This window comes from Anguilla rostrata, chromosome 2, assembly GCF_018555375.3.
Source record: "Anguilla rostrata isolate EN2019 chromosome 2, ASM1855537v3, whole genome shotgun sequence".
Taxonomy (NCBI): Eukaryota; Metazoa; Chordata; class Actinopteri; order Anguilliformes; family Anguillidae; genus Anguilla; species Anguilla rostrata.
The window spans coordinates 41078298-41100225 of record NC_057934.1 but is presented as its reverse complement, the minus strand read 5'-3'; the positions used below and the strand labels follow the sequence as shown (position 1 = coordinate 41100225).

The 21928-nt window shown below is 40.1% G+C and overlaps 1 protein-coding gene across 2 annotated transcripts; it reads left to right on the top strand.

Moving 5' to 3' along the window:
• The first annotated feature begins 1196 nt into the window (after positions 1–1196).
• Positions 1197–21479, top strand: LOC135248047 (sodium-dependent neutral amino acid transporter B(0)AT2-like). 2 transcript variants are annotated; one of them, XM_064322211.1, is made up of 12 exons: positions 1197–1453; positions 7567–7801; positions 10337–10494; positions 12125–12248; positions 12509–12684; positions 12837–12947; positions 14375–14616; positions 15153–15327; positions 15439–15640; positions 16605–16764; positions 17230–17392; positions 17655–21479. In XM_064322211.1, exons 2-12 carry the CDS (start codon positions 7567–7569, stop codon positions 17991–17993), a joined length of 2085 nt encoding a protein of 694 aa, XP_064178281.1. In that variant the 5' UTR covers positions 1197–1453; the 3' UTR covers positions 17994–21479. The 2 variants fall into 2 exon arrangements, with proteins under 2 accessions (XP_064178281.1, XP_064178280.1); XM_064322210.1 differs by lacking the exon at positions 1197–1453 and adding an exon at positions 3347–3743.
• The last annotated feature ends 449 nt before the right edge of the window (positions 21480–21928 follow it).

Here is a 21928-nt window from a genome sequence, read left to right as displayed (position 1 = left end):
TATAAAATAAATACTCTTACCTCAGGTCGGTGTTTTTTTTTCCTTAAAGCCAAAAGGATCAAAATGGTATCTAGTTAGAAAAATGGTGCGATGAAAAACATCTCTGTAGGCAAGTCCTTCTCTCTCATTCCCTGTTTCAATTGTGGGAACATCTGAATGGTTGAGGAGGACCTTGAAGTCAGCGGTCCTCTTCTGTTTGAGGATTGAGGCAACCATGTTGTTTCAGATACTTGTGAAGAATGGCTGTTGCAATGATGACAATGCAGCATCTTCTGTGTTTAAACGCAGTGTTTTCTGAAAGCACTGGAAGTGATTCTTCCATTGACTAAGCATGTGCTTTATCAGAGCCCTGGTGTGGTTATGAGCTTGGTTGTAGCACCATTGCTTAGCTGTAGTTGCATATAAGTATGTTGTGAATGAAAGGTTTCTTGGTGAAAGGTGCCACATGTCAAAATCCTTAAAGTGATCAGAACTTGGAGAAAAAGGACTTGATTGACATTTTTACTTATCTTGCGCAGTATGTAACTTGTCAGTTCTTGAGACACATTGTATACTGGAACAGGATATTTGAAAACAAATAGATCCCACTTGTAATAAAGTTTCTTGGTGAAAGGTGCCACATGCCAAAAACCTTAAAGTGATCATAGAAAAGGGGTATAGGCTTTCCTCTTTGGGTCAAAGATGAAAGTCTGGGCCACAACAATGAGAGTATCTCCATTGTATTTACTTTGTGCATTCAAAAACAATCTTGAAAACTGACGTCATAAAAATGATATAATGGATCACTGCTGTCAACAAATACAGAACTTGTCTGACTGGTGGTGATCATTCGTCTCCATTGAAGTAGCCTAGTCCAAATAATCCATGTGTTGCCCCTGACAGGCAGCATTAATCTGAAATTAAACCGGCCTCCTCGAAGGTTTAATTTCATCCCCGGCTCTAGTTTAGAACTGTCCTCAACAGCTAAGCGCGTGGTTATGGCAGTCGGTTGGGGGGAATCACGACGTAAATCCCAATTTGTCACCGTGATTCACAGGTTGTACTTGCAAATACAGATAAAACCATACATTTTTCCTGCGTTTGGTAGACGTTTTCGGATTTCCATTCATGGAAATGGGTGGAGCATAAATAAATTATAGCCAATGAAAGGGTGACTTGACAATGTCTCGCCTTAGAAGGGCTTGATTGACATTTGTACCTATCTAGAACAACGTGGCGCTTGTCAGTTCTTGAGACACATTGCATACTGGAACATGATACTTTAAAGTATATTTAGAAACAAATAGATCCCGTTTGTAATAAAGCTATTATTTATGGACACACCATTGGGCATATAGCTGATAGCTGGTAAATTGTGTGTACGTCGAAATATCAATGAATAACACTATTGACGACGGAGGAAGACACTTCTGTGACAAGTCTTAAGGCTACGACCTCATTTCTTCAGGCTCAGGTAAAGAGTGCGTAATGCGTATTTTTATATAGCACTAGATACAATTGACAGCTCGATTCTTTCGCATGGTAATTTTTATGGTTTAGATTGAGATTAATCGAAATGATTTTGAAAATGTTACACATTTGGAGTTAAGAGTGCTTTTTCATACTTTATGGTAAGTTAGACTGACTCAACATTCATGTAATGAGATCGTCATGTTTGTGAAAAAAAAGTTTAATCTGCTTCACCACTTATAGTGAGCTATGTCGTCTGTGGAAATCCAGTTGTTCCAGCTCTGCCTGAAACTACTGTACACGTTGACACGGTCTGAACGAGCGTGTAGCCTACATCTAGCATAGGCTGGTCTATTGCAACGTTTTAAAATGTTACATCATGCTGCATCACATCACTGCTTTTCAGTTTTTGTTTTGACGCGTGACATATGGACATTATTTGTGCATAAATGTATGCAACCTAAACGATTTTTAAGCGGTCAATTAGGCTAGGTATTTGACTCTCGTGGTTTTATATCTTTAATCACATTATGCATATCGCCCGAGTTGGCAATAATTACACATGAACTGAACACATCGGCTAGGTTGTTTGTCGTTCAGGTCCAGATGAACTAACCTGAGCTGGACCTCATTTACACTTTCCCCCCCTGATCTTTTAGTTTGGTCGAAAAACGGAACTTGATTTTTAACTTGAAATTACAAGTGAAAGACCGGATTCAATATCAAGGCTAGGCTACATTCAGTTTTAAATAGTGAAATACAAATTCAATTTACGCGATTAGAATTGCATCCTTAAATACAACAATTCAGTTTCAAGAGTGTAAATTCAAATAATTGCAATAAAAATTAAATTATGCCATTAAAACTGAGTTTCTACTGGCACTAATTTCTGTCCATATATTTCACTGTTGCGGACCCTGAGAGAATGGATCAAAGGGGCATGTCTATGTGTTGTGTAGTTCATCTCATAAAAAACACGTTTTCAACGTACAAAAATGCCAAGTTACTCAAAAGTATTGATATCAAAATGACGCCAAGTTACGGTACTACAAACAATATAGGCTATCTTGCCTCACCGAAATGATATAAGATGTATTTCAAAGCAATGCTACCCAATATTTCCTCAATTCTTTCAAGGCACTTGGCCCTGTGTTTTGTAATCTTACCATTTTACAATGTCATGCAAACTTTGTGTCAGATCAAAGAGTCAAATATTTCGAATTTCCTCATGGAACACATTGAAATTAATGTACAAGGTTTTGTACGGTAGCCAAGTGAAGAAATGTAGTTAGTAGAAATGGCACATCGGTGAACTGGTGTAACTTTTTAATAAAAGGAATACATTTGCCGTCATGAAATGCATATGGGTGGCCATGAGTGAGTTTTGGTAAAGCAAATATAAGCGTAAGAGAACGTTAGAGGAAATTATCTGCCTGAGGACGAGGCGGGATTCAGTCGTTCAACCGGAGGTTTACCAGTCTGTCACTTTGTTAGGGCAGCACCATGACATAGCTATGCAATGCGTGAAATATCATTAGCAAACCTGCCCGTGGTTTTAAAGAAGAACACAGGCGAGTAAGCACAGAAGAGCTCCTGTTGAATCCATATGGCTTTGCAATATTGTAGTCGGTTAACAATTGAACGTGCGTTCCTAGTTGGGCTTGAACCTCGGACCCTCCCAAAACTGTAACCTTTCCCACTAGGCCACAGGCGGAGTGGCTGTTTGTACTGAAAATGTTTCAGAGTAAAAAGGTATGGGTATTTTGCGTGTGTATGCAAGTTTTTCATTGGGTCGTGTAGGTGAAGATTTGGCGGGTGTCGGTAAAATGTCCAATGGGGAGACGTTATTAATGGGATAGGCGGGAAGAAGAAGAAGAAGAAGAAGAAGAAGAAGAAGAAGAACCCTATTGGTTTTACGTATGTGGCGGTAACAGGAAAGAATCCGGATTGCGGAACCAACGAACATACCACGTGGCCTGCTTAGTTCTGTCTAGCAGAAAGGAACACGCTATCCATAATTCTTTGTCAATAATTGTAATTATCCGACAGTATAGCTGGCCAGCAATACAAATTCAACAGGCAAAAATTGTTAAAAACTAGAAACATGTACACGGTATAAATACGACCTAGCTAAACGCCTTAATTTCGCATGCTAATATTTGGTTACTGAAAGAATATTAGCTGGTAGTACATGACTAAACTTGCTTTCGGCGCGAAGACTGTGTTTTTTTTTTTTTTTTTGCTGTTAAACCGTGTCGCAGGTGGTAAACATCAGGAAATTGTGGTTACTTGAGGTAAGTAACGTTGCCCATGGTACCCGCGAATCGGTCGTATGTTGTAAGATAGGTCTGGATCTGTGGTAGTCTCCCGAAAATGTAACCATTTAGTGACGTTACCAGTTAAGTTAGTCACTAGCTTTCTTTTTGTACTAGTTTAGTTGGCTAACATTCATGTTTAAAATTTAGCTAACGACTATTAATATGTTGGCGGAACTAGCGTGCCCGCGAATCAGCATTGCTCGTCGAATCGTCGGACAGTAAAATTAAGCTAGCCTAGGTAGCTAGCTAGCCTTGTAGTTTTAACCAGAACTCCGTAACATTATCATTCTTCATGTTGTGAAAGTGCTTCGGCTTCTGTTTAGTAATTATAGTTACGCTCATTCATTTATATCATTCATGATGTGCCACAGCATGATTACTGACGTAGGGTAAACGTCCCTATTAGGCCCACGTACCATATAAGCCCACTTGCAACTTCTGAGTCAAATAAAAAAAAAACTACATCATCATTTTTTGCTGTGTGATGTTTTTTCGAATGAAGCTGTTTGTTACGTAAATGACACTTTTCATTGTAAGTCAATCACATTTGTCGATATTGAGTTATCGAAGCATATGTGTGGCATGTGCCTGCTGATCCCAGAAGAAGTTGCAAAAAAACTTAGGTGATTTTGGTACCCTCAGAAAATAACATTTTTTGTATATTTCTACTCCTGTTTTTGGAAAGTACTCACTTGTTATCAAAATTTAAGTGATTAGTGTTTTGAATGAGACATATGTTAGAATATTACCTGAATTAGAAATATTGTGTCTTTTGAAATCAAAATATGAGTTTTAGCACACTAGCAAACAGACCACATGCTGCATCAATACAGTAGCTACATAGTATGGTTCATTGCAATGACATAAAGCATGATAAGCATGTATAGATTATATTTTTGTATGCAGTTTATATTAGTATACTGTTAAATAGACAATAAATGTGTATGTTTATCTTTATTTATTTTTTAATTAACATTTTTACCTGGTGGGCTTAAAGGGGACTCTAGCAAAAAAATCACACTGTCTGAGGTGGATGTAAATGAGTATAGCTAATTACTTCTCTACATGATCAATTTATACTTTTCATATTATGTTAGTGCACCATATATAGATTTATTTCATACAGTTGTTTTTTTAATGTCATGTGAGTAGAATAAAATATTCTGTCTTTAACCATAAATTCACTGATGTTCCCTTTAAGCCCACCTGTTCCCATTAAGCCCACTTTACTGTGTTTCAATGGGGATTTTCTCCCTTTTGACCTCTGAACCATTTTCCTCCCTAATTTTGACCTCACCTGATGAATCAGCTCCATAATTCAGATAATTAATACCCATATTTAAATATCAGTGATATTGCATACGTCAATTCATTCTGGATAGGCCTGTGTTCTATCTTAACATTAGCAATAATTTTTTAATCTTTACTTTTCAGATGAGTTTTAGTTTAAGATGACTAAAACATGAAAGAACTACAGTTCATGCCCACGCATGATAGAAGCGCAAGTTCATCCTCTGCAAAGCAGGGCTGTAGGGACCTGGACCATTCTATTTGCGCAATCATGAGGTCATTGAAAATCTACAAAAATAAGATGAAAGCCATGAACGACTTGCTAGCGTAAGACAAAGACAACAACAACGTGGGCTAAAGATTGAAGCAAACAAATAAAATAAAGCTTAGACCACCCTATAACCTGTTATGTTACACTACTAAGATGGAGCATGGAGCAAATGATAACCTTACTAAAACGATACAATCACCTCAAAGAGCATAGGCCTACGTTTAGTCTAGGGGAAAGTAGAAATTGCAGAAATGTTGACATCTTTCTTGTTTATTTTGTTTAAGTTATAGGCTAATGATACATGAGTTTCAATATGTTATGACTGATGTCTCCTCATAATGAACTGTATGTTTTAATGTTACTCCACAATGAACTGAATGGTTTTAAAATGTGTTTTTACAATGTTTTCAAACTACTATCCTAAATCTGTTTAACATTTAAAAATGTATTGTTTAATTGTAAATCCTGAAATGGACTCATTTACTATCCTTAGAACATTAGTATTGAACTTGAAATTGTTTTTCATTCAGTCAGTCGGTCTTCAGAAATCTTCATAAAAACACCTGCACTTTCAACCAGCTGACTGAACCAGAAATTTTGGCCAATTTAAAATGCCAACAGCACACCATAGGATAGAGATACAGACAAAATGACAACACATATTGAAAGATGAAGTATTGAAGAGTAATTTCCACTATAGTTTTGATTTTGTTCGTAAATATTTTTTTGGCTACATTCCAAAGAAGACATGTTGTAAGTTTTACTTTTTCTGTGTTGACAACACAGCAAAAAGGCTGGTCATGCCTATTTCAAATGCCATTTACAGGTCATAGGATAGGAGTGGAGACAAAATGAAAATAGCTATTGAGAGCTAAGAGATTACAGATTTGAATAGAACAAGTTTGTATTGTTAGGATTTTTTAAATATATATTTATTTATCAACAAATCATGAAGTGGGCTTATTTGGAACACCCATGGACTTAAAGGGTACGTTAGGTACCCATTAAGCCCGTGCCAGACTTTTGACATATTTTGACAAATTAAACAATAAAAACATTAGAAATTGGTATAAATGAATTATTGACACTTCAAATGAGAGATTAGACTTTCATTATAACTAAAATGTTCTCACTTAAATTGGGGCAGTATACATGAAAAATGTCTGAAAATTGCGTTTCATTAATTGGATTTTCAAACAAAGCTTCACTGTTAGTGAGGGCACAGAAAGCACGGCCACATGCTTGGAACTGCCAGTTCCCATTGTGAATATACAGTGTATGAAGGGTAGCGAGAATAAATAATTTTGACATTACAAATATACACATTTCAGCAGTTACAAACATGTAGGCTACAGATGCGTTTCGTCTTCTGTTTAACATTTTTTTTATTAGTGTAACAATATTTTTTGTTAGAACTTAGACATAAAAGTCAACTATGAACGCGTTTAATACTCTTTGACAATCTGAATAACAAACAATCTGAATAACCTGACATGTATGGTATTTAATTCTATTTTTTAATTGACGTCTGACAGCCCGAGAGCCTGTTTCTTGTGAAATAATTACGAGATGTAGTGTTGTTGAGTGCTGACACTGCCACTTAATCTAACTATTTGGTAGATAATAATGAACGACACGTGTTCAACAACCTAATTAGGAGCCTATTGAATCAGCTAATTTGATCAGTTAAAAAAGTACCTCCTAATGTAATTGTTTGCAATATAGCTCGATAAACACAATGTGAACATTGTGATTTTTATTCTTCATTCCATGTAGAGCTATTTCTGACATAATATGGCTTAAGTGGGCAAATAATGCCTCTGAACTTGAAAAGCATCTAAATAAGAAAAATTATCAGCTTGTTAAAATCCTGGGACTGCAGTTCTGGTTGGAGGGAAAATCAGCATACATGGGGAGTCTGGGCTGAGGTTGGGAACCACTGCTTTAGACACTGAAACCCCAAATTCTCTGTTACCTGGCATTGTAAAGCCATCCGTTCATCAGAGACTTATGTAAATATGTGACGTAACCTTCATCGCACACAAAAACAGTTTTGGACAAGTGAAAATTTACAATGAAACTGAATTGCTATAAAACACCCCAGAAAGTAAACTGTCCCTGTAATAGATTATATTTGTTATCCTTACATATTTTCTTACATTAAATTGTATTTATTGTTTGCAGCAATCCCTGGTCTGTCTGTGCTGATGTCTTTTTCCCTCTGCCCCCACCACTCAGATGGAAAAGGCCCCCTTGCCTGGTGATGAAAACGGGACAGTGATGACTGAGAGGCCATCAATAGCCCAGCTCCTTGAGGCGAACGGTGATGTGAGTTCAGCGGAGGATGGATCTGCGGACCCCTTGCGCGATGCCTGGAGCAGTAAAATACAGTACCTTTTAGCTCAGGTGGGATTCAGTGTTGGGCTCGGGAACGTCTGGAGGTTCCCTTACCTCTGTCACCAGAATGGAGGCGGTGAGTACTTTCCTTTAAAATGTATGTGTTATCTTCTGCTGTGGACATCTTATCTGTTCTGTACTGTATGCCGAATGAATTCTACTAGTGTGCGCTAACATGCTGTTTTGACCAGTGTTTTCAAATGAAATGCTATGGATGAATGGATATGCGATTCTGCCACTTGTGTTAAAGATCACTGTAAAGTCCGCTTATACACCAGTTATGAATATACACAAAAGACACCAAAAGAGTTGGAGAGAAACAGAAATGTGCTGCTCTTAAAGGGATAGTTCACATTTTTTAGACCCAGGTCTGCTGAGCTTCTCGCCACAAATTATGTGATAAATTAGGGTCATGTTGGGTTGAAGTCCTACTGCCTTGAGTACACGTAGCTCACTCTGTTTTCCGTTAGCTTTGTTAGTCAAATAATGATTTAATGAGTGCTGAGAAATGCCACCTGACAGCTAGTTAACAAAGACATTGTTAATAAACCAAACTTAAACACTTGCTTATTTGCGTGCATAAATATATAACTTTTTACTTAAACAAAATGTGCCAATATAGCCAAAAACAGTATTATTGGACCACTTGCCTTTTCAACACGATTGTACTTCATGATGCTTACAACACCTGGGTGCAGGATAACTGATCATGCTAACAGTTGCTTGGCAACGGCCCATAGCATTGCCTTTGAAAACAAAGTTAACAGTTGACACAGACTAGCTAGATCATGATCCAACTTTTTGTGAACGTTGTTTGAAGACGAGTAGCAGTGATGACTAGTGACAATTACTTCAATTTTCCAACTTATGAGGATTCCATGTTTGAACTAGGGCTGCATGATATATCGAATTGCAATTTAAAAAAAAAGCGTACTAAGAATAGCTGCCACTATAGGGCATATAGGCAATCTTTTGTCTTTTTTTCATGCGTCATCTGTTAATTGCTTTAAGCATACCTGATACATTAGTGAACAATCATACGTGTAGAGCCCACATGGAATGTGGGAAAACCACACCACTGAGATCTGTTGGGTGCTGATAAGACAGCCAGTCGGCAGCAAGGCCTTGCAGCCTCCATGACTGCATCCAAAATAGTATGTTAATGTTATGTGTAATAGTATGAGAAAAATACCCGGATGTCATACTACATCAGGTGAAATCTCATATGTGAACACTGGACACTATGCTGGCATGATTATCCCACAATGCATTGCAATCGTGCAGCCCTAGTTTTTGTTTTGCGTATCAGTTGTTAAAAATTGTTGTCGCACGCCAGCGTCACACCCCTGGGAGGGAGATGTGACAGTGCAGGGGAACACCATTGGTTGCCGCATGGAGAGAGAGAGAGCGCACCCACACAAATATGAAATAAAATAAATGCCATCTTCACCCTTCCCTCTCATGGGCACAGGCAAAAACAATTAACTTAAACAACAAACTAAAATAACAAGACAAAAGAAAGCAAAAACGAGCGGCAACTTTTCAGTTCCCTGCTCGTAGCTGGCCAGGTTTTCACCTGGCCAGCTCGTCCCACTTTTGGTTGTCTTTTTACCAGCTGTGGTTCACTTTTCCTTGTCTTTTTAACTTGCTCTCAGCGTGTGACATATTTGGTGCCGAATCCCGGGAGCTCACACCCAGAGCGAGTTTCTTTATTTGGGTTGCGTTTATTTTCAGTTTTCTTTCTTTTAAAAAGACGGGGGGAAAAGTAAACCACTCCCTGGGGTGTCACACTGGTGTGTGACAATCGTATTTTTAAAATGTTATCCTCTTATTTATGCTATCTTTAAACAACTATACAATAGATGTGTACGTCACCGAACTCTCGCTGGACAACAACGTAAATGCTAATTGCTAGCAAGCTAACTGTTACAATAGCCTATCTTACTTGCAGCAATATTAAGGGATGTGTCCAGCCCCTGCCAACTCAAGTATAATCGGCTTGTTTTCCATTAATGATTGTAGAAACTAGCTAGTCTAGTTAATGTAGCCTATAGCTTAATTTAGGGTTGTCAACCGTCCCGTAAAATACGGAATCATCCTGTAATTGGAAATTTGGGGAGGCCTTCCGTATTGAACTCATGGGATGCATTTTGTTCCATATATCTTTTGAGAACGATTGCATTTGTATTGAATCTCCTTTTTGAATGTATTTCAGTACTTGGCTGGCTAGCTATTCAGGATAACAAGCATATCGTGAGACCATTTTGTCCTAAAACCCAACGGAATGTTAATATTAGCGAGGTAATGTGAGTGACGGCGAACCTAACATAAATCTAGATATCTGTAATCACTTTCATACTATCTTCACCTAGACAGTGGCATTGTTTTACACTGTGATTGGACAAACAGCTTTTCATTGTGCCATGTATTATATATGTACATATATATGTGTGATATATATATATATCACACATATATATGTTGCAGAAATTTAATAACAGAAATGAAACTTGTTATTTTCAAATACCTCGGTATAAAGCTTTCTGTAATAAAGCTGTTATGATTACTCAGGTGTACAGTGCAAAGATGACTCTGTTGCTCTCCTTCACAGGAGCGTTTCTCCTCTTGTATGTACTGCTCTTGGTGGTGGTGGGGGTTCCCCTGTTTTTCCTGGAGTTGGCGGCCGGTCAGTGCATCCGACAGGGCAGCATTGGGGTCTGGAAACTCATCTCTCCCAAACTGGCAGGGATAGGATACTCCAGCTGTGTGGTGAGAACAACACTCCTTTTCCCCCCCTACTGAGGCCCTGTTTCCAATTCACTGTTGAGCTGCACCTTATGGCTGCCCACACAATGCCAGGTGCTGGGAATTTCTCAGTATTCAATCATGTCTCCTTGGAGCAGTACCAAATATTTTAGCATGCCTGTACTGTACACAGGGAAGAAAGGCATTTTCTGTTCCCTATGTTGCTATGGCAGCTGCTATAAATATATTGACATTTGGTTATGTTAATGTGTTAAAATGTGTTAATGTATGTTAAAATTCCTGATAAAGTACATTTTTGCAACATAGTCTTGTTTCAAATTGTCTCTTTGCTAACAGGTTAGTTAATGAGTTGATGACTTGAGGTTTGTTGGTTCTTTTGGCATTTGGACATTCACTTTCAGTTACGCTGGTTTTGTAATATCCAGTTACCATTTTACTTAAGCGCACTAATCTCTATGCTCTTTCAGCTCCCAGTACTGTAGGGCTGCTCTACTATTCTTACTTCAGTCTACACTTACACGGGCCACACAGCTAGGTAGTAAAAGGTTTATTTTACTGAAGACTCTGAAACTGTGGCGCTTTACCAATACAACAGCAAATTTACCACACATTAGATAAAATTGGATGAGCTTTTCATTACTTCTGTATTGCACAATGTGCCCCAAGTGGTTTTACCCGGTCTTGACAAATACAGCTTCATGCATGGTGTGAAAAATCTTTTGACACCCATGTACAGTACGTCCCACTATCTTGCGTCACTGGAGGCCACACAAATATTTCCATGCTACATCCAGTTAATAATTAATGGGTGGGAATATAGTTAACCTCTTTAACGTCCCAGCTTACTGTTGTGCAGTGTGTATTATACAGCTGTCCAAAACATCTCTTTGAATTGCAAGAAATCAAGATGATGTTAGCTGGGCTCATAGTGAAACAGTATATTTCAAATGTTTTTCTATGAGTAATGCATTAAGTCAACAAGCAAAAAAATAATTTTGCTTGCTTGTACTTCCAGTGAGTTCAAGAATAATGAATCCTTTCCCCCTTATGATTAATAGTATCTAACACTCAAGGGGACATCTGTAAGACTGTATCTGTCTTTACATGTAGCCTGTATGTGTTACAGTACTTGTGAAAGAGAATGCATTTCTCTCTTATGTATTTTCTGATAAATATGGATTTACTCTTGATGCTTTGGTTTTGAACTGCTAAATGCATCTTTTGAACAACTGCTTTTCCCCATTTTCGCTTCCCTCTCTTGAAGGGGTCTAGAGATGGGGTTTTAAGGTAACCAGTGTCAATGTTTAAACGAGCAGGAAGGCTGATCAGCCCGTGGCAGTTTTAAATGTACTGAGCATGAGGTATTTGCATGGAAGAGTGATTCAGGCCAGGGTGTGCTAGCAAGCCTCAAATATTGTACTTTGTGATACAAATGATACAAACATGAGACAAATATGATAAGTAGGTTTGGTCTGTGCGCTGGCAAATAAGGCTGGAATAGACGTGCTTATTCTGTACACGAGAGCCGTTTATGCATTAATTTTTTGGTTGGTATGTTTGTGTCTATGTGCACTTTTGTGTAGTCACAGTAATCGTAGTTTTAGTTTTAACTCGGCCCTCTTCCCCCTGCCAGGTGTGTTTCTTCGTAGCGCTGTACTACAACGTCATCATTGGGTGGAGCCTCTTCTACCTGGGCAGTTCTTTTCAGTACCCCCTGCCCTGGGAACAGTGTCCCAAACCCATGAACAATAAGACCGGTATGTGCACCCCAGCTGTGTGCGCGCGTGTGTGTGTGTGCGTGTGTGTGTGCGTGTGTGTGTGCGTGTGTGTGTGCGTGTGCGTGTGCGTGTGCGTGTGCGTGCGCGTGTGTGTGCGCGTGTGCGCGTGTGTGCGCGCGTGTGTGCGCGTGTGTGTGCGCGTGTGCGCGTGTGTGCGCGCGCTCTGCTCGTAGTGCGTTTAACTGGAGCGCAGGCACGCACACTCACCTGCGTCCCTCCGGACTGCCTGTCTTTCACAGTGCAGGAATGTGCCGACAGTTCTCCCTCCACGTACTTCTGGTTCCGCAAAGCCCTGGACATCACGGACTCCATCGACGAGATCGGAGAGTTCAACGTCATGATGACCGTCTGTCTGCTGGCCGCCTGGACCATCGTCTGCCTCGCCATGATCAAGGGGATCAAGTCGTCCGGCAAGGTGCTGGCAGTGCTGCGTTCTGTCTGGGCACTGGGCCCTGGGCCCTGGCCCCTGGGCCCTGGGTGCATCCTACTGTCAGTCACAGTCATGGGCATGGCAGCATTGCACCGATCTTTCATCTCCTCTGCTCTCTCTCTCTCTCTCTCTCTAAGGTGATGTACTTCTCCTCTCTCTTCCCCTACGTGGTGCTGCTCTGTTTCCTCATCAGAGGGCTCCTGCTGGATGGGGCCTCAGAAGGGCTCACCTACATGTTCTACCCCAAGGTATGGCCTCTATGCTGGGGTTCAACTCTTACTGCTTCAGGGAGAGTCTTCAGTCATTACCTGATTTTGGTACATTGTAAATGATTATTTTGTATATTGATGAGACAAACATTACTAGCTCTGTAAGCTAGTGGTTAGCGGTTCCTGCGGTTATAGAGCTTCCAGTCACTATCTAATTAAAAATGTAGACTCAAAGGTGAGGTGACTGCCTAGGGCTGAATGGCACAAAACTCCTCAGTGGCTGGTGTGCATATTTCTTAAGAACACAGAGCTTAAAGCACTGACTGGAAAAAGGGCTGGATGATGTGGAAACATTTTTAATCGTATTGGTTTCTTTTTTCATATCGGTCGATACTGATGTGTATCACAATATAAAGCAAACAGTTATAGAAAAATGTATGAATATAATCAACAAACTATTAAAAGAATAAACTAAATCTCTAATCTTGTTGGCTCTCATCCAAAACAGCTTTTAAGTGTTAAAGGAGAACAAAACAGACAAAATAAAAAACCTTCAGTTCTGAACAGACACAAAGTCTCAACTGCATTGCTGTACATTAGAATGGAAACCTAGTTAAATCGCAGGCTACATGGGTGAGATGTGTGGTGCAGTCTGTAGAGTGGCTGACTCAAGCCATATGCAAGGCAATTTGCAAATTCAAATTGCCTTAATATGAAGCTATCATACATGGCTTCTGTAATTAAGCAATGCATTTCCCTCTGCATGATTTGCATCGCATATTGAAATATGCACTGTATTCAAGCTAACACATGTTCATAATGTTGACATTTATGTATATTATATTAAGTATATGTCCCTGTCTTCCTTTTAATGTCAATATACAGTTGAGCACACAATTGAAACTGCAATTGCTATTCATATTGATAGCCTAAATACACTTGAGAAAAAGTTTTTGAAGAAATGTAGCTGGATAACATGCACACCATGTACCATTACCTGCATTCTGATTCCATGTTTTCTTTTAAATACAGTAGGCCTTAATTTATTCTGCATTATTTTGTTTGTGCTAACATTTTGCGGGCAGTAGAAAAAAGAAAAAAAAACATGGTTACCATACCCTTGTACCAGGATCAAAATGGAAGTGATTTTCTTCATTTAAAGGAGTATATTAAAGCCGTATTGCCTGTTGAAATGTCGACATACATTCACCCAAACATCAACAGTCAAATTAAAATATTTAAAGTCCCATGAAAGGCATCCCTCTACTGCAGATTACCTACAGCTCCTCTCAAGCTTTTATTCATTAGGCAGCAGTCACTGAAGTACATTAGGGACACATAGTGGTTGATGATGTATTTAATGAAGTGTGACAGAATGCCCTATGCTTGTGTTCTGTGCCCTTGCTCCTTTGTAAAGATGCATGCGCCTCAGTGTCTCCATTGGCATATTTCTCTTACCTCCACAGCTGAGCATCTGGGGCGAGGTTCAGGTGTGGCGGCAGGCCGCCACCCAGGTGTTCTTTGCCCTTGGGCTGGGTTTCGGCTCCGTCATCGCCTACTCGTCCTACAACCCCCCCAAGAACAACTGCCACCGCGACGCCCTGGTGGTCTCCTTCATCAACTTCTTCACCTCCGTCCTGGCCTCTCTCGTGGTGTTCGCCGTGCTCGGCTTCCGAGCCAAGGCCCTCGCCATGAAATGCGTGACCAAGTGAGCGCGAGCGCTGTGTGTGTGTGTGCGAGCTAGTGGGTGTGTGTGTGAGCTAGTGGGTGTGTGTGCGTCTGTCTCTGAATGTGTGCACAACTGTCTGTCTGTGTAGGTTTGGAGGTGGGTGGGTTAAGGTTCCCTTACTCTGTAAATTCTAAGAAATTACTGAACCTTGAGAATTTTCCATAATTTATTGAGTAAATGTTAATATGATGCACTTGTATTTCATCATAACAAGCACTGTTGTACGGGTAACATCCCCGGTAATTGGCCCCTGGATTATAATGATCAGATATTTTCTCTACGTTCTATTGGTGATTGTATTAAATTGAAATTAGCTTTTTTATTATCATTTTTCTGCACAGCACCTGTTCTTCACAAAAAAATTAATAACTAGATAATATTACTGTTTACATGTTTAAAAATAATTTAAAACGTTTGTTAATTTGGGAAATTTTTAAACAGTTTCTGGTTGTCAGCCAGTAGACACCTGGACCTTGCTTCTCCTGCTCAAGCTGATTTCCTTCTTCCTCCTTCAGAAATTTGGAGCTTCTGTCTGAGTTGACTCCTCTGGAGGAGCAGTGGTTGCCCATGTTCAACATGTCTGACCCCAGTTCAGTTTCCCTGGAGGAGTATAGCGCGTGGTTCCAGCGTAATGTCGAAATACAAGGGAAGAACATCACCGACTGCAGTCTGGAAGCGGAGATGAGCAAGGTCTGTGGCTCCATCCGTTTCATTGGTCATTGTCCGTTTCCTCGGCGCCGTTCTGGTTCTGTGGAGCGTGCGCCCTGACCATAGGCCGTCGCCTCTCTCTCTCTCTCTCAGGGCGTGGAAGGCACCGGCCTGGCCTTCATCGCCTTCACGGAGGCCATGTCCCTGTTCCCCGGCAGTCCCTTCTGGTCGGTGCTCTTCTTCCTGATGCTGCTCAACCTGGGCCTCAGCACCATGTTCGGCACCATGCAGGGCATCCTCACCCCGCTCATGGACAACTTCAAAACGCTCTCCCGCCACAAGACCCTGCTCACAGGTAACCCTCTTCACTTTACTGCCTCCCTGTGTCTTCATCCGCCAGTGTGTTCTTCTTGTGCACCCTTATTCCTGTATTTTATTTATTTATTTATTTATTTCACCAGGCAAGTCGTTAATAACAAATTCTTATTGCTGTATGGTTGGGCACTGCGATAAATGGGTGAACCCTCATTCTTATCGACTGTTCTGTCTTTTGGTGTGCTCTCACTTGGCATTCCACATCTGTGAACTTATTATCGAGCATTATGAATCAAGCATTAGAACCGAGGGAATGTGTGAATGGGTTGAGATGGTGATTGTGCTACTCTTACTGTGCTCTTAAGTTGCTTTTACTTTAAACTCCACAACAACTCTAGACACATGGAGCACAATTTCACCATCTCAGGGGGCTTGAGTGGCTGGCCACACAGATTATAATATCCGTCAAAACGGGCTCGCCTCGTATGTTGCCGGAGGATGTGAGAGAGCCATCTTATTAAACGCTCTTCTCCTGTAAATAATTGCCAAATCCTGTTTTGTCAGAAATATTTAAAATGCAGCTGCCAGCACCACCACCATTTATAAAAGGATGGGTCTTGAAATCAAAACCCAAAAACTGGAAGTACGTTAATGAAATAATGAAGATGAAAAAACAAAAACTCCCGATGCCATTATGGTACAGTAGCTGAGGTGCACTCAAACTTCAAACCGCCTCAAAACAGCAAGGGCTTATGTGAGATTAAGTCCAGAACTTCAAAGTATGATAACATTGTTTAACATCTGCCTTGGTAAAAATATATGAAAAAGTGTCAAGTTAACGCTGAACCATTTATAGAAAATGATCAGGTAAGTAGTTAAATGGTAAATAACATTCCTAGTAACTACATTTCCCACCTGAAGTCTGAAGTGAAGTTGGCAGTGCTGAACCCCTGCTGCGTTTATTCGGTGGCTCTGTACTGACTTGCTGTTCATCTCTGTCGCAGTATGCAGCTGTGTGGTGGGGTTTGTGATCGGGCTGCTGTTCACCCAGCGCTGTGGGAACTACTTTGTGTCCATGTTCGACGATTACTCCGCCACTCTGCCTCTCATCATCGTGGTCATCTTCGAGACGCTCAGCGTATCCTGGGTGTACGGGGCCGACCGGTAAGTGCCTAGATAATGTCTTAAAAAGGCGTAGCAGTGCAAAGCACAGTATGTTTTGGGATTGTGAAGTGTGTGGTTTACGGTGGTTACGGAGTACTCAAAAAGAAATGGGAAGTTACAGTTTGTTTGATTGTAGGATTTTTAACAGAAACCAATCTGATTAGTTGTTGAAGCTTTACGTCATAGCTCAGTGGTAGAGTTTTAATTGCTGCCTCCAGCTATTAATCATGATTTTTTCAGCTGTAACTGGCCATTGGGTTATTAGCAAAGCACAGCGCTGGAAGCTTGGTGGATGCATCTCACCTCGGTCTTAGCCTGGCCAGGCTCATATTACAATGAGGTTATGTACCTGAGGAGTAAGGCCACTTTGTTTGTATATTTATGACTACTTTGCAGCCCAGTTCATTAGACTGTGTCAGGGTGTTACTCGTACAGTAAAGATAATCGCCCTCTATTGCTTTGCAGGTTCTTGGATGATATTGAGAACATGCTGAAGTGGCGCCCCCCGGTGGTGTATAAATACCTGTGGCAGTATGTCTGCCTGATCGCCATGGTGGGCCTACTCGGGGCCAGCTTACTGCGCATGTGTTTCAAGCGTCCCACTTACACTGCCTGGAACCAAACTACGGTAAGGGCAGCAGCTGCACATTCCAGTGTGCACTTTACTTCAGCGTTATCATGAGCATTATCATCTTTTTTGAATCGGTGTAGTTCGGTGCTGAGAAGTCTTTAGTTTCCGTTTAAAATCTAATTACATCCAAAGCAACATCCAGAACAATGAAAATCCATATTGCAGTTGTGAGTTTTTTATTCATTTTTTTCATGTAATGATCACCTCTGTCCACTGTTGCCCACTGACTTTACCCCTCCTGACTCTCCACCTTTCCCAGGCCTCAGAGATGAGTCTGGAGTACCCTGGCTGGGCACTGGCTTTGCTGGCATGTCTTATTGTCTTTGCTACTCTGCCGGTCCCAGTGGGCTATCTTCATTCTGTTGTGAAGGCCAGACTGTGGCAAGGACCTGCTGGAGGGAGGGAGCGGGATTTGGAGAGAGAGCAGTACAGAAAGTGCAGCTCTGCTGAACCAGACTCCACCCCTGGACTCACCCCATTGGATGACGACGAGAGAGAAGAAGAGACTTCCAGGAACTGTTTACATCCACTGAATGGAGAGAGCTACCGACTGCTCTCCCAAGAGGCCGAAGAAGGAGAAGATACCACCGGGGTATGACAGTGAAGAGGCGAGAGGATGGGAAATTTTGGGCACAAAAAATACCAAGACTGTGCAATCAAAACACATGGATGGGAGAGAAGTAGAGACATGCATACGCATTTGCGTGTACGTATGGGATGGAGCATAGCATTCTTCCATTATTTATATGGATATGTATGGTGCAGCCATGTATTTATGTTTGAACTACATTTTTTAAAATTAGAAAGCGAAGCTTTAAGTTTGCTTCTGTAATGGAAACCCCAAAAAAAAATTCACACCTCAGCAGGGTAAACATGCCTCCTGAAGCAAAAAAACAACGCTCGTTTCATAATACCATCCACTGGTGCCTGTAATATGGTACTGCTCTCCTTTGATACTTGTGTGGTATTCATTGAGTGCCACCTGGAGCACCATCTCTGACTGCTCCCTTGTCTCCTTGAAATGAGGTGCAGAGGAGACCTTTCCAGCCATTTGGTGGTGATAAATGGCTATCGTTTTGTTTCTGTTGTGCATTTTTACCCTTTCAGTGAGGGTAGAGGCCTCTCTCTTGTCTTGTCGTTGAAAAAATATAAGTTATGAATTTGTATTTTAAATATTGTAATATATTTGGTACTTGTGGAACATTGTGACTTTCTACATCTCAGAACTAGAGGGCTGTTCAGATGGGACCCAAACTCACACCATTGCTTACTTCAGCGTAAATACTCAACCTGACGAGGTAAGAACGGTCCAAGCCCATGCCTCATTTAGTGGATGATTACATGTTTTGTGGTCCACTCTATGTTTTTGTACACTACCATGTTCAAATACAGGTATGCCCCATATTGTGCTGATGATAAATTCTCGCAGAGCGTTGCTGTCCATGAGCCATGGTTCATATTGTACATTTATTTTTGTATTGTTTCAGTTAATATTATTGATAATATTGGTGTATTGATTTTTTTTTTTTTTTTTTTTTTGAGCAGAGAAATTGTTACATTGACTCTTTGTTGAATGAGGTAGTGGTAAATGGGGTATGCATGCCTGATTATGTAATTACCAAGATAGCAGCTGGTAGGCTAGTCACTGGTGCTTTTGGCTTTATTGATGTGACTGTCTAGTACAGATGCACAATATGGAAATTTTGGGGCCAATATCAACAGACATTAGTCTACGGTTTTGCAGTTTAGCACAAATGTACTGTCGCCAAGTTTACATGATAATGCAGGAAGCAGATGACCACAAACATGAACCTATGAAGGAAAAATGTAACCGACTTTGTGTAACTAAATATTTCAACTTTGTCATCAAGTAAGCAGTAGAATTTGAGCTACCGAGTTTCTGTGTAGCTTTGCTTGTGAGTCTGTAGATTTATTTTTGAGTTTGAACGTTTTTTTTTACTGTTCATTTTAAAATGATAATTTTTAATTATAATAATTAAATTATAATTTAAAAATAAATTATTTAAGAGGTTGAGCCAGGGTTAGGCTAATTTACAGCATCAGTGGAGCATCAAATGCACGATGACATCAAATTTGTGTCTGGTGCATGTGTGAGCTTATAGGGCTACAACCCTCATATTATTGTGCATCCATAATGTGTATGAAAAAGGTGTATTATGTGCTGTTCAGATGTTTGTAGTGAAAAATCTGACCCCCTTTCGCATCCCACCAGTGGGTCCCCCAGTGCACTAAAGGACCACAGACTGAAGGCGGTAAGGGGAGGCGGGAACTTATGACTATCAGTATGTTGCTGATGCCTCTCCCCCCCATTGCCCAAATTAAGTGTACAGAAGTGTTCTGTCTTATAGCAAAAGTTGATTTAATGACCAATCTATTTACTAACCCTGGTTCAAGATTAGGGGTTTTTCCAATAGTTTTCATATTCTTTATTTTCATAATTATCATAGTGTCTTCTGTCCATAACCTTGCTTTTGATAATGAGCTTCAAAATGAGCTTTGTTTCTCTCACTGTACTTGATTATAGGTAATGCTTCCATTCATACATTTTTCCAAAGTGTGAAGGTTTTCTTCTGCTGTGTGTGCTTTTTAATATTAATTCTGCTGCTTTTTTGTTTTTATATGAGCATGTATTGCCATGTCATGCATATTGGTCCTGAGATAATCAAATGGTTGACAGAAATTTGTGTAGGAGATAAGGTTGTATAAATTGTATATAATGCTGTAAAATAAGAGTTTGAATGCGTTCCTCAAATCAAAATGCTTGTTCTTCATTTTAGTCTATTTTAAGAAAGGATTATCTGCTGTTTCTTTGATATTGAAACTGTCACAGTCATAGAAAGTAGTTGAGGTTAGAGGTTCTGAAATGAAGAAGTACTGTTTCTGATGTTACATGTAATCCAGTTATTGAGTTAGCAAGCGTGGCTGTGTTGTTAAAAAAACATGTATTTCTGCTCTGTAATTACACAATGGTACAATTCCAGGAGCCTGCAAAAGTTACAACTACATTGATATTCACTCCTGTGCAGGGCCTTTTTGGGTGAATTGAAGTCCTTTCTTTGACCATATTACACTACAGCCTCACAGTGCTGTGTTGTACTGACTCATACTAATACTATGCTGTTGCATATGTACTTCTACAGAAGTTGTACAATCAATGTTCATAAGATTTAATTTCAGGTCAGTGGGTAATCAATTCCTTATTCAACTGTACACCCATGTTTCTTAGCATCCATATGTATGCTATTGGACAAAATGGCATGAAACTGTCCAGGATCTTGGCTGCTTGAAGTGATGAATACTTTTAATGTTTCAGCTGATGTACAATGTTGTATTTTCCCCATTTAAAGTGTATTTTGTAAGTTTTTTATGAAATGTGTTTAAAAGTTTCAGGTATTTACCAATTGCTTATCTTTTGCACAACCTATGCCTTTCAAAGATCAATTTGTTTATGGTTTGTTCACAATATTTGGTTTTAGTCTTTCCAACTTTGTACCATCAACAAGGGCTGTGAATATTTTTTGTATTTGTATAGACAGTGTATGCACCCACTATTGTGCCATAGTCCTCCAGGACCAAATAGGGTGACCACGTGTGTCATGGTCTCATGATGGAAAGATGTTTCTTGTGGTGTTTTTAGGCCTTTACATACAGTGCCTGTAGACAAGGGACGATCGGTTCAATTCCCGGATGACAGGAATCCTGCAGGTTTTATAGTTTCCCATAGTGAGCAACACTTGCATGCTAAGAAAAGTGTCTTACTGACCCAACTAATAAACTTTTAAACAAATGTGATATGAGATGGAATAAAAATCAGTAGCTTCTCCATCCCTCATGTACTGGAGTCTCATTCAGTGACACTGCTTAAGCTCAGCGTAGGTTCCTATTGCAAACACTTGCTCAACAGCTGATTTTCTTTCCTGAAAGAAAATTTGACTTCTGCATTCTGAATTGTTTGACTACTTTTCTTGTGTGAATTGCTGGTATGTACATTTGTGATCTACATGAAATGGCGCGTTTTTTCATGTAGCTTAACAGCAATGACAAATAAATTGGATTTTAAATATTTTGTGTGGTGCTGTAGATTTCATGTACACCAAATGTTCTCATATTTAGCCACCTTTGCATAATAATTAGTATAATTAAAACATCTCATGGGTTTTAATTAATTTCAGCTGTACAAAAATGTAGAGTTTACACATTGGGAAATTACCAAGACCTTCTGCCCCCTTCATTAATTTCATTATGAAAAACTTAAAAATTTGGCATCTCCAGTCCCACTCAAAATTTAATTCATCGATAATCTAGATCTGCTTGTTCCTGGTCAGGGTTGTGAGGTGTGCTGGAGCTTGCATCCCAGCATGCATTGGGCGAGGGGTCGGAATGCACCCTGCCAGTCCATCGCAGGGCACACATACCATTCACTCACACTCATACCTAGGGGCAAGTTGGACTCCGACTGGTCACCCATCTGTATATTACTCATAGGAAAAAACTTTTTGAATAAAAGAAGAG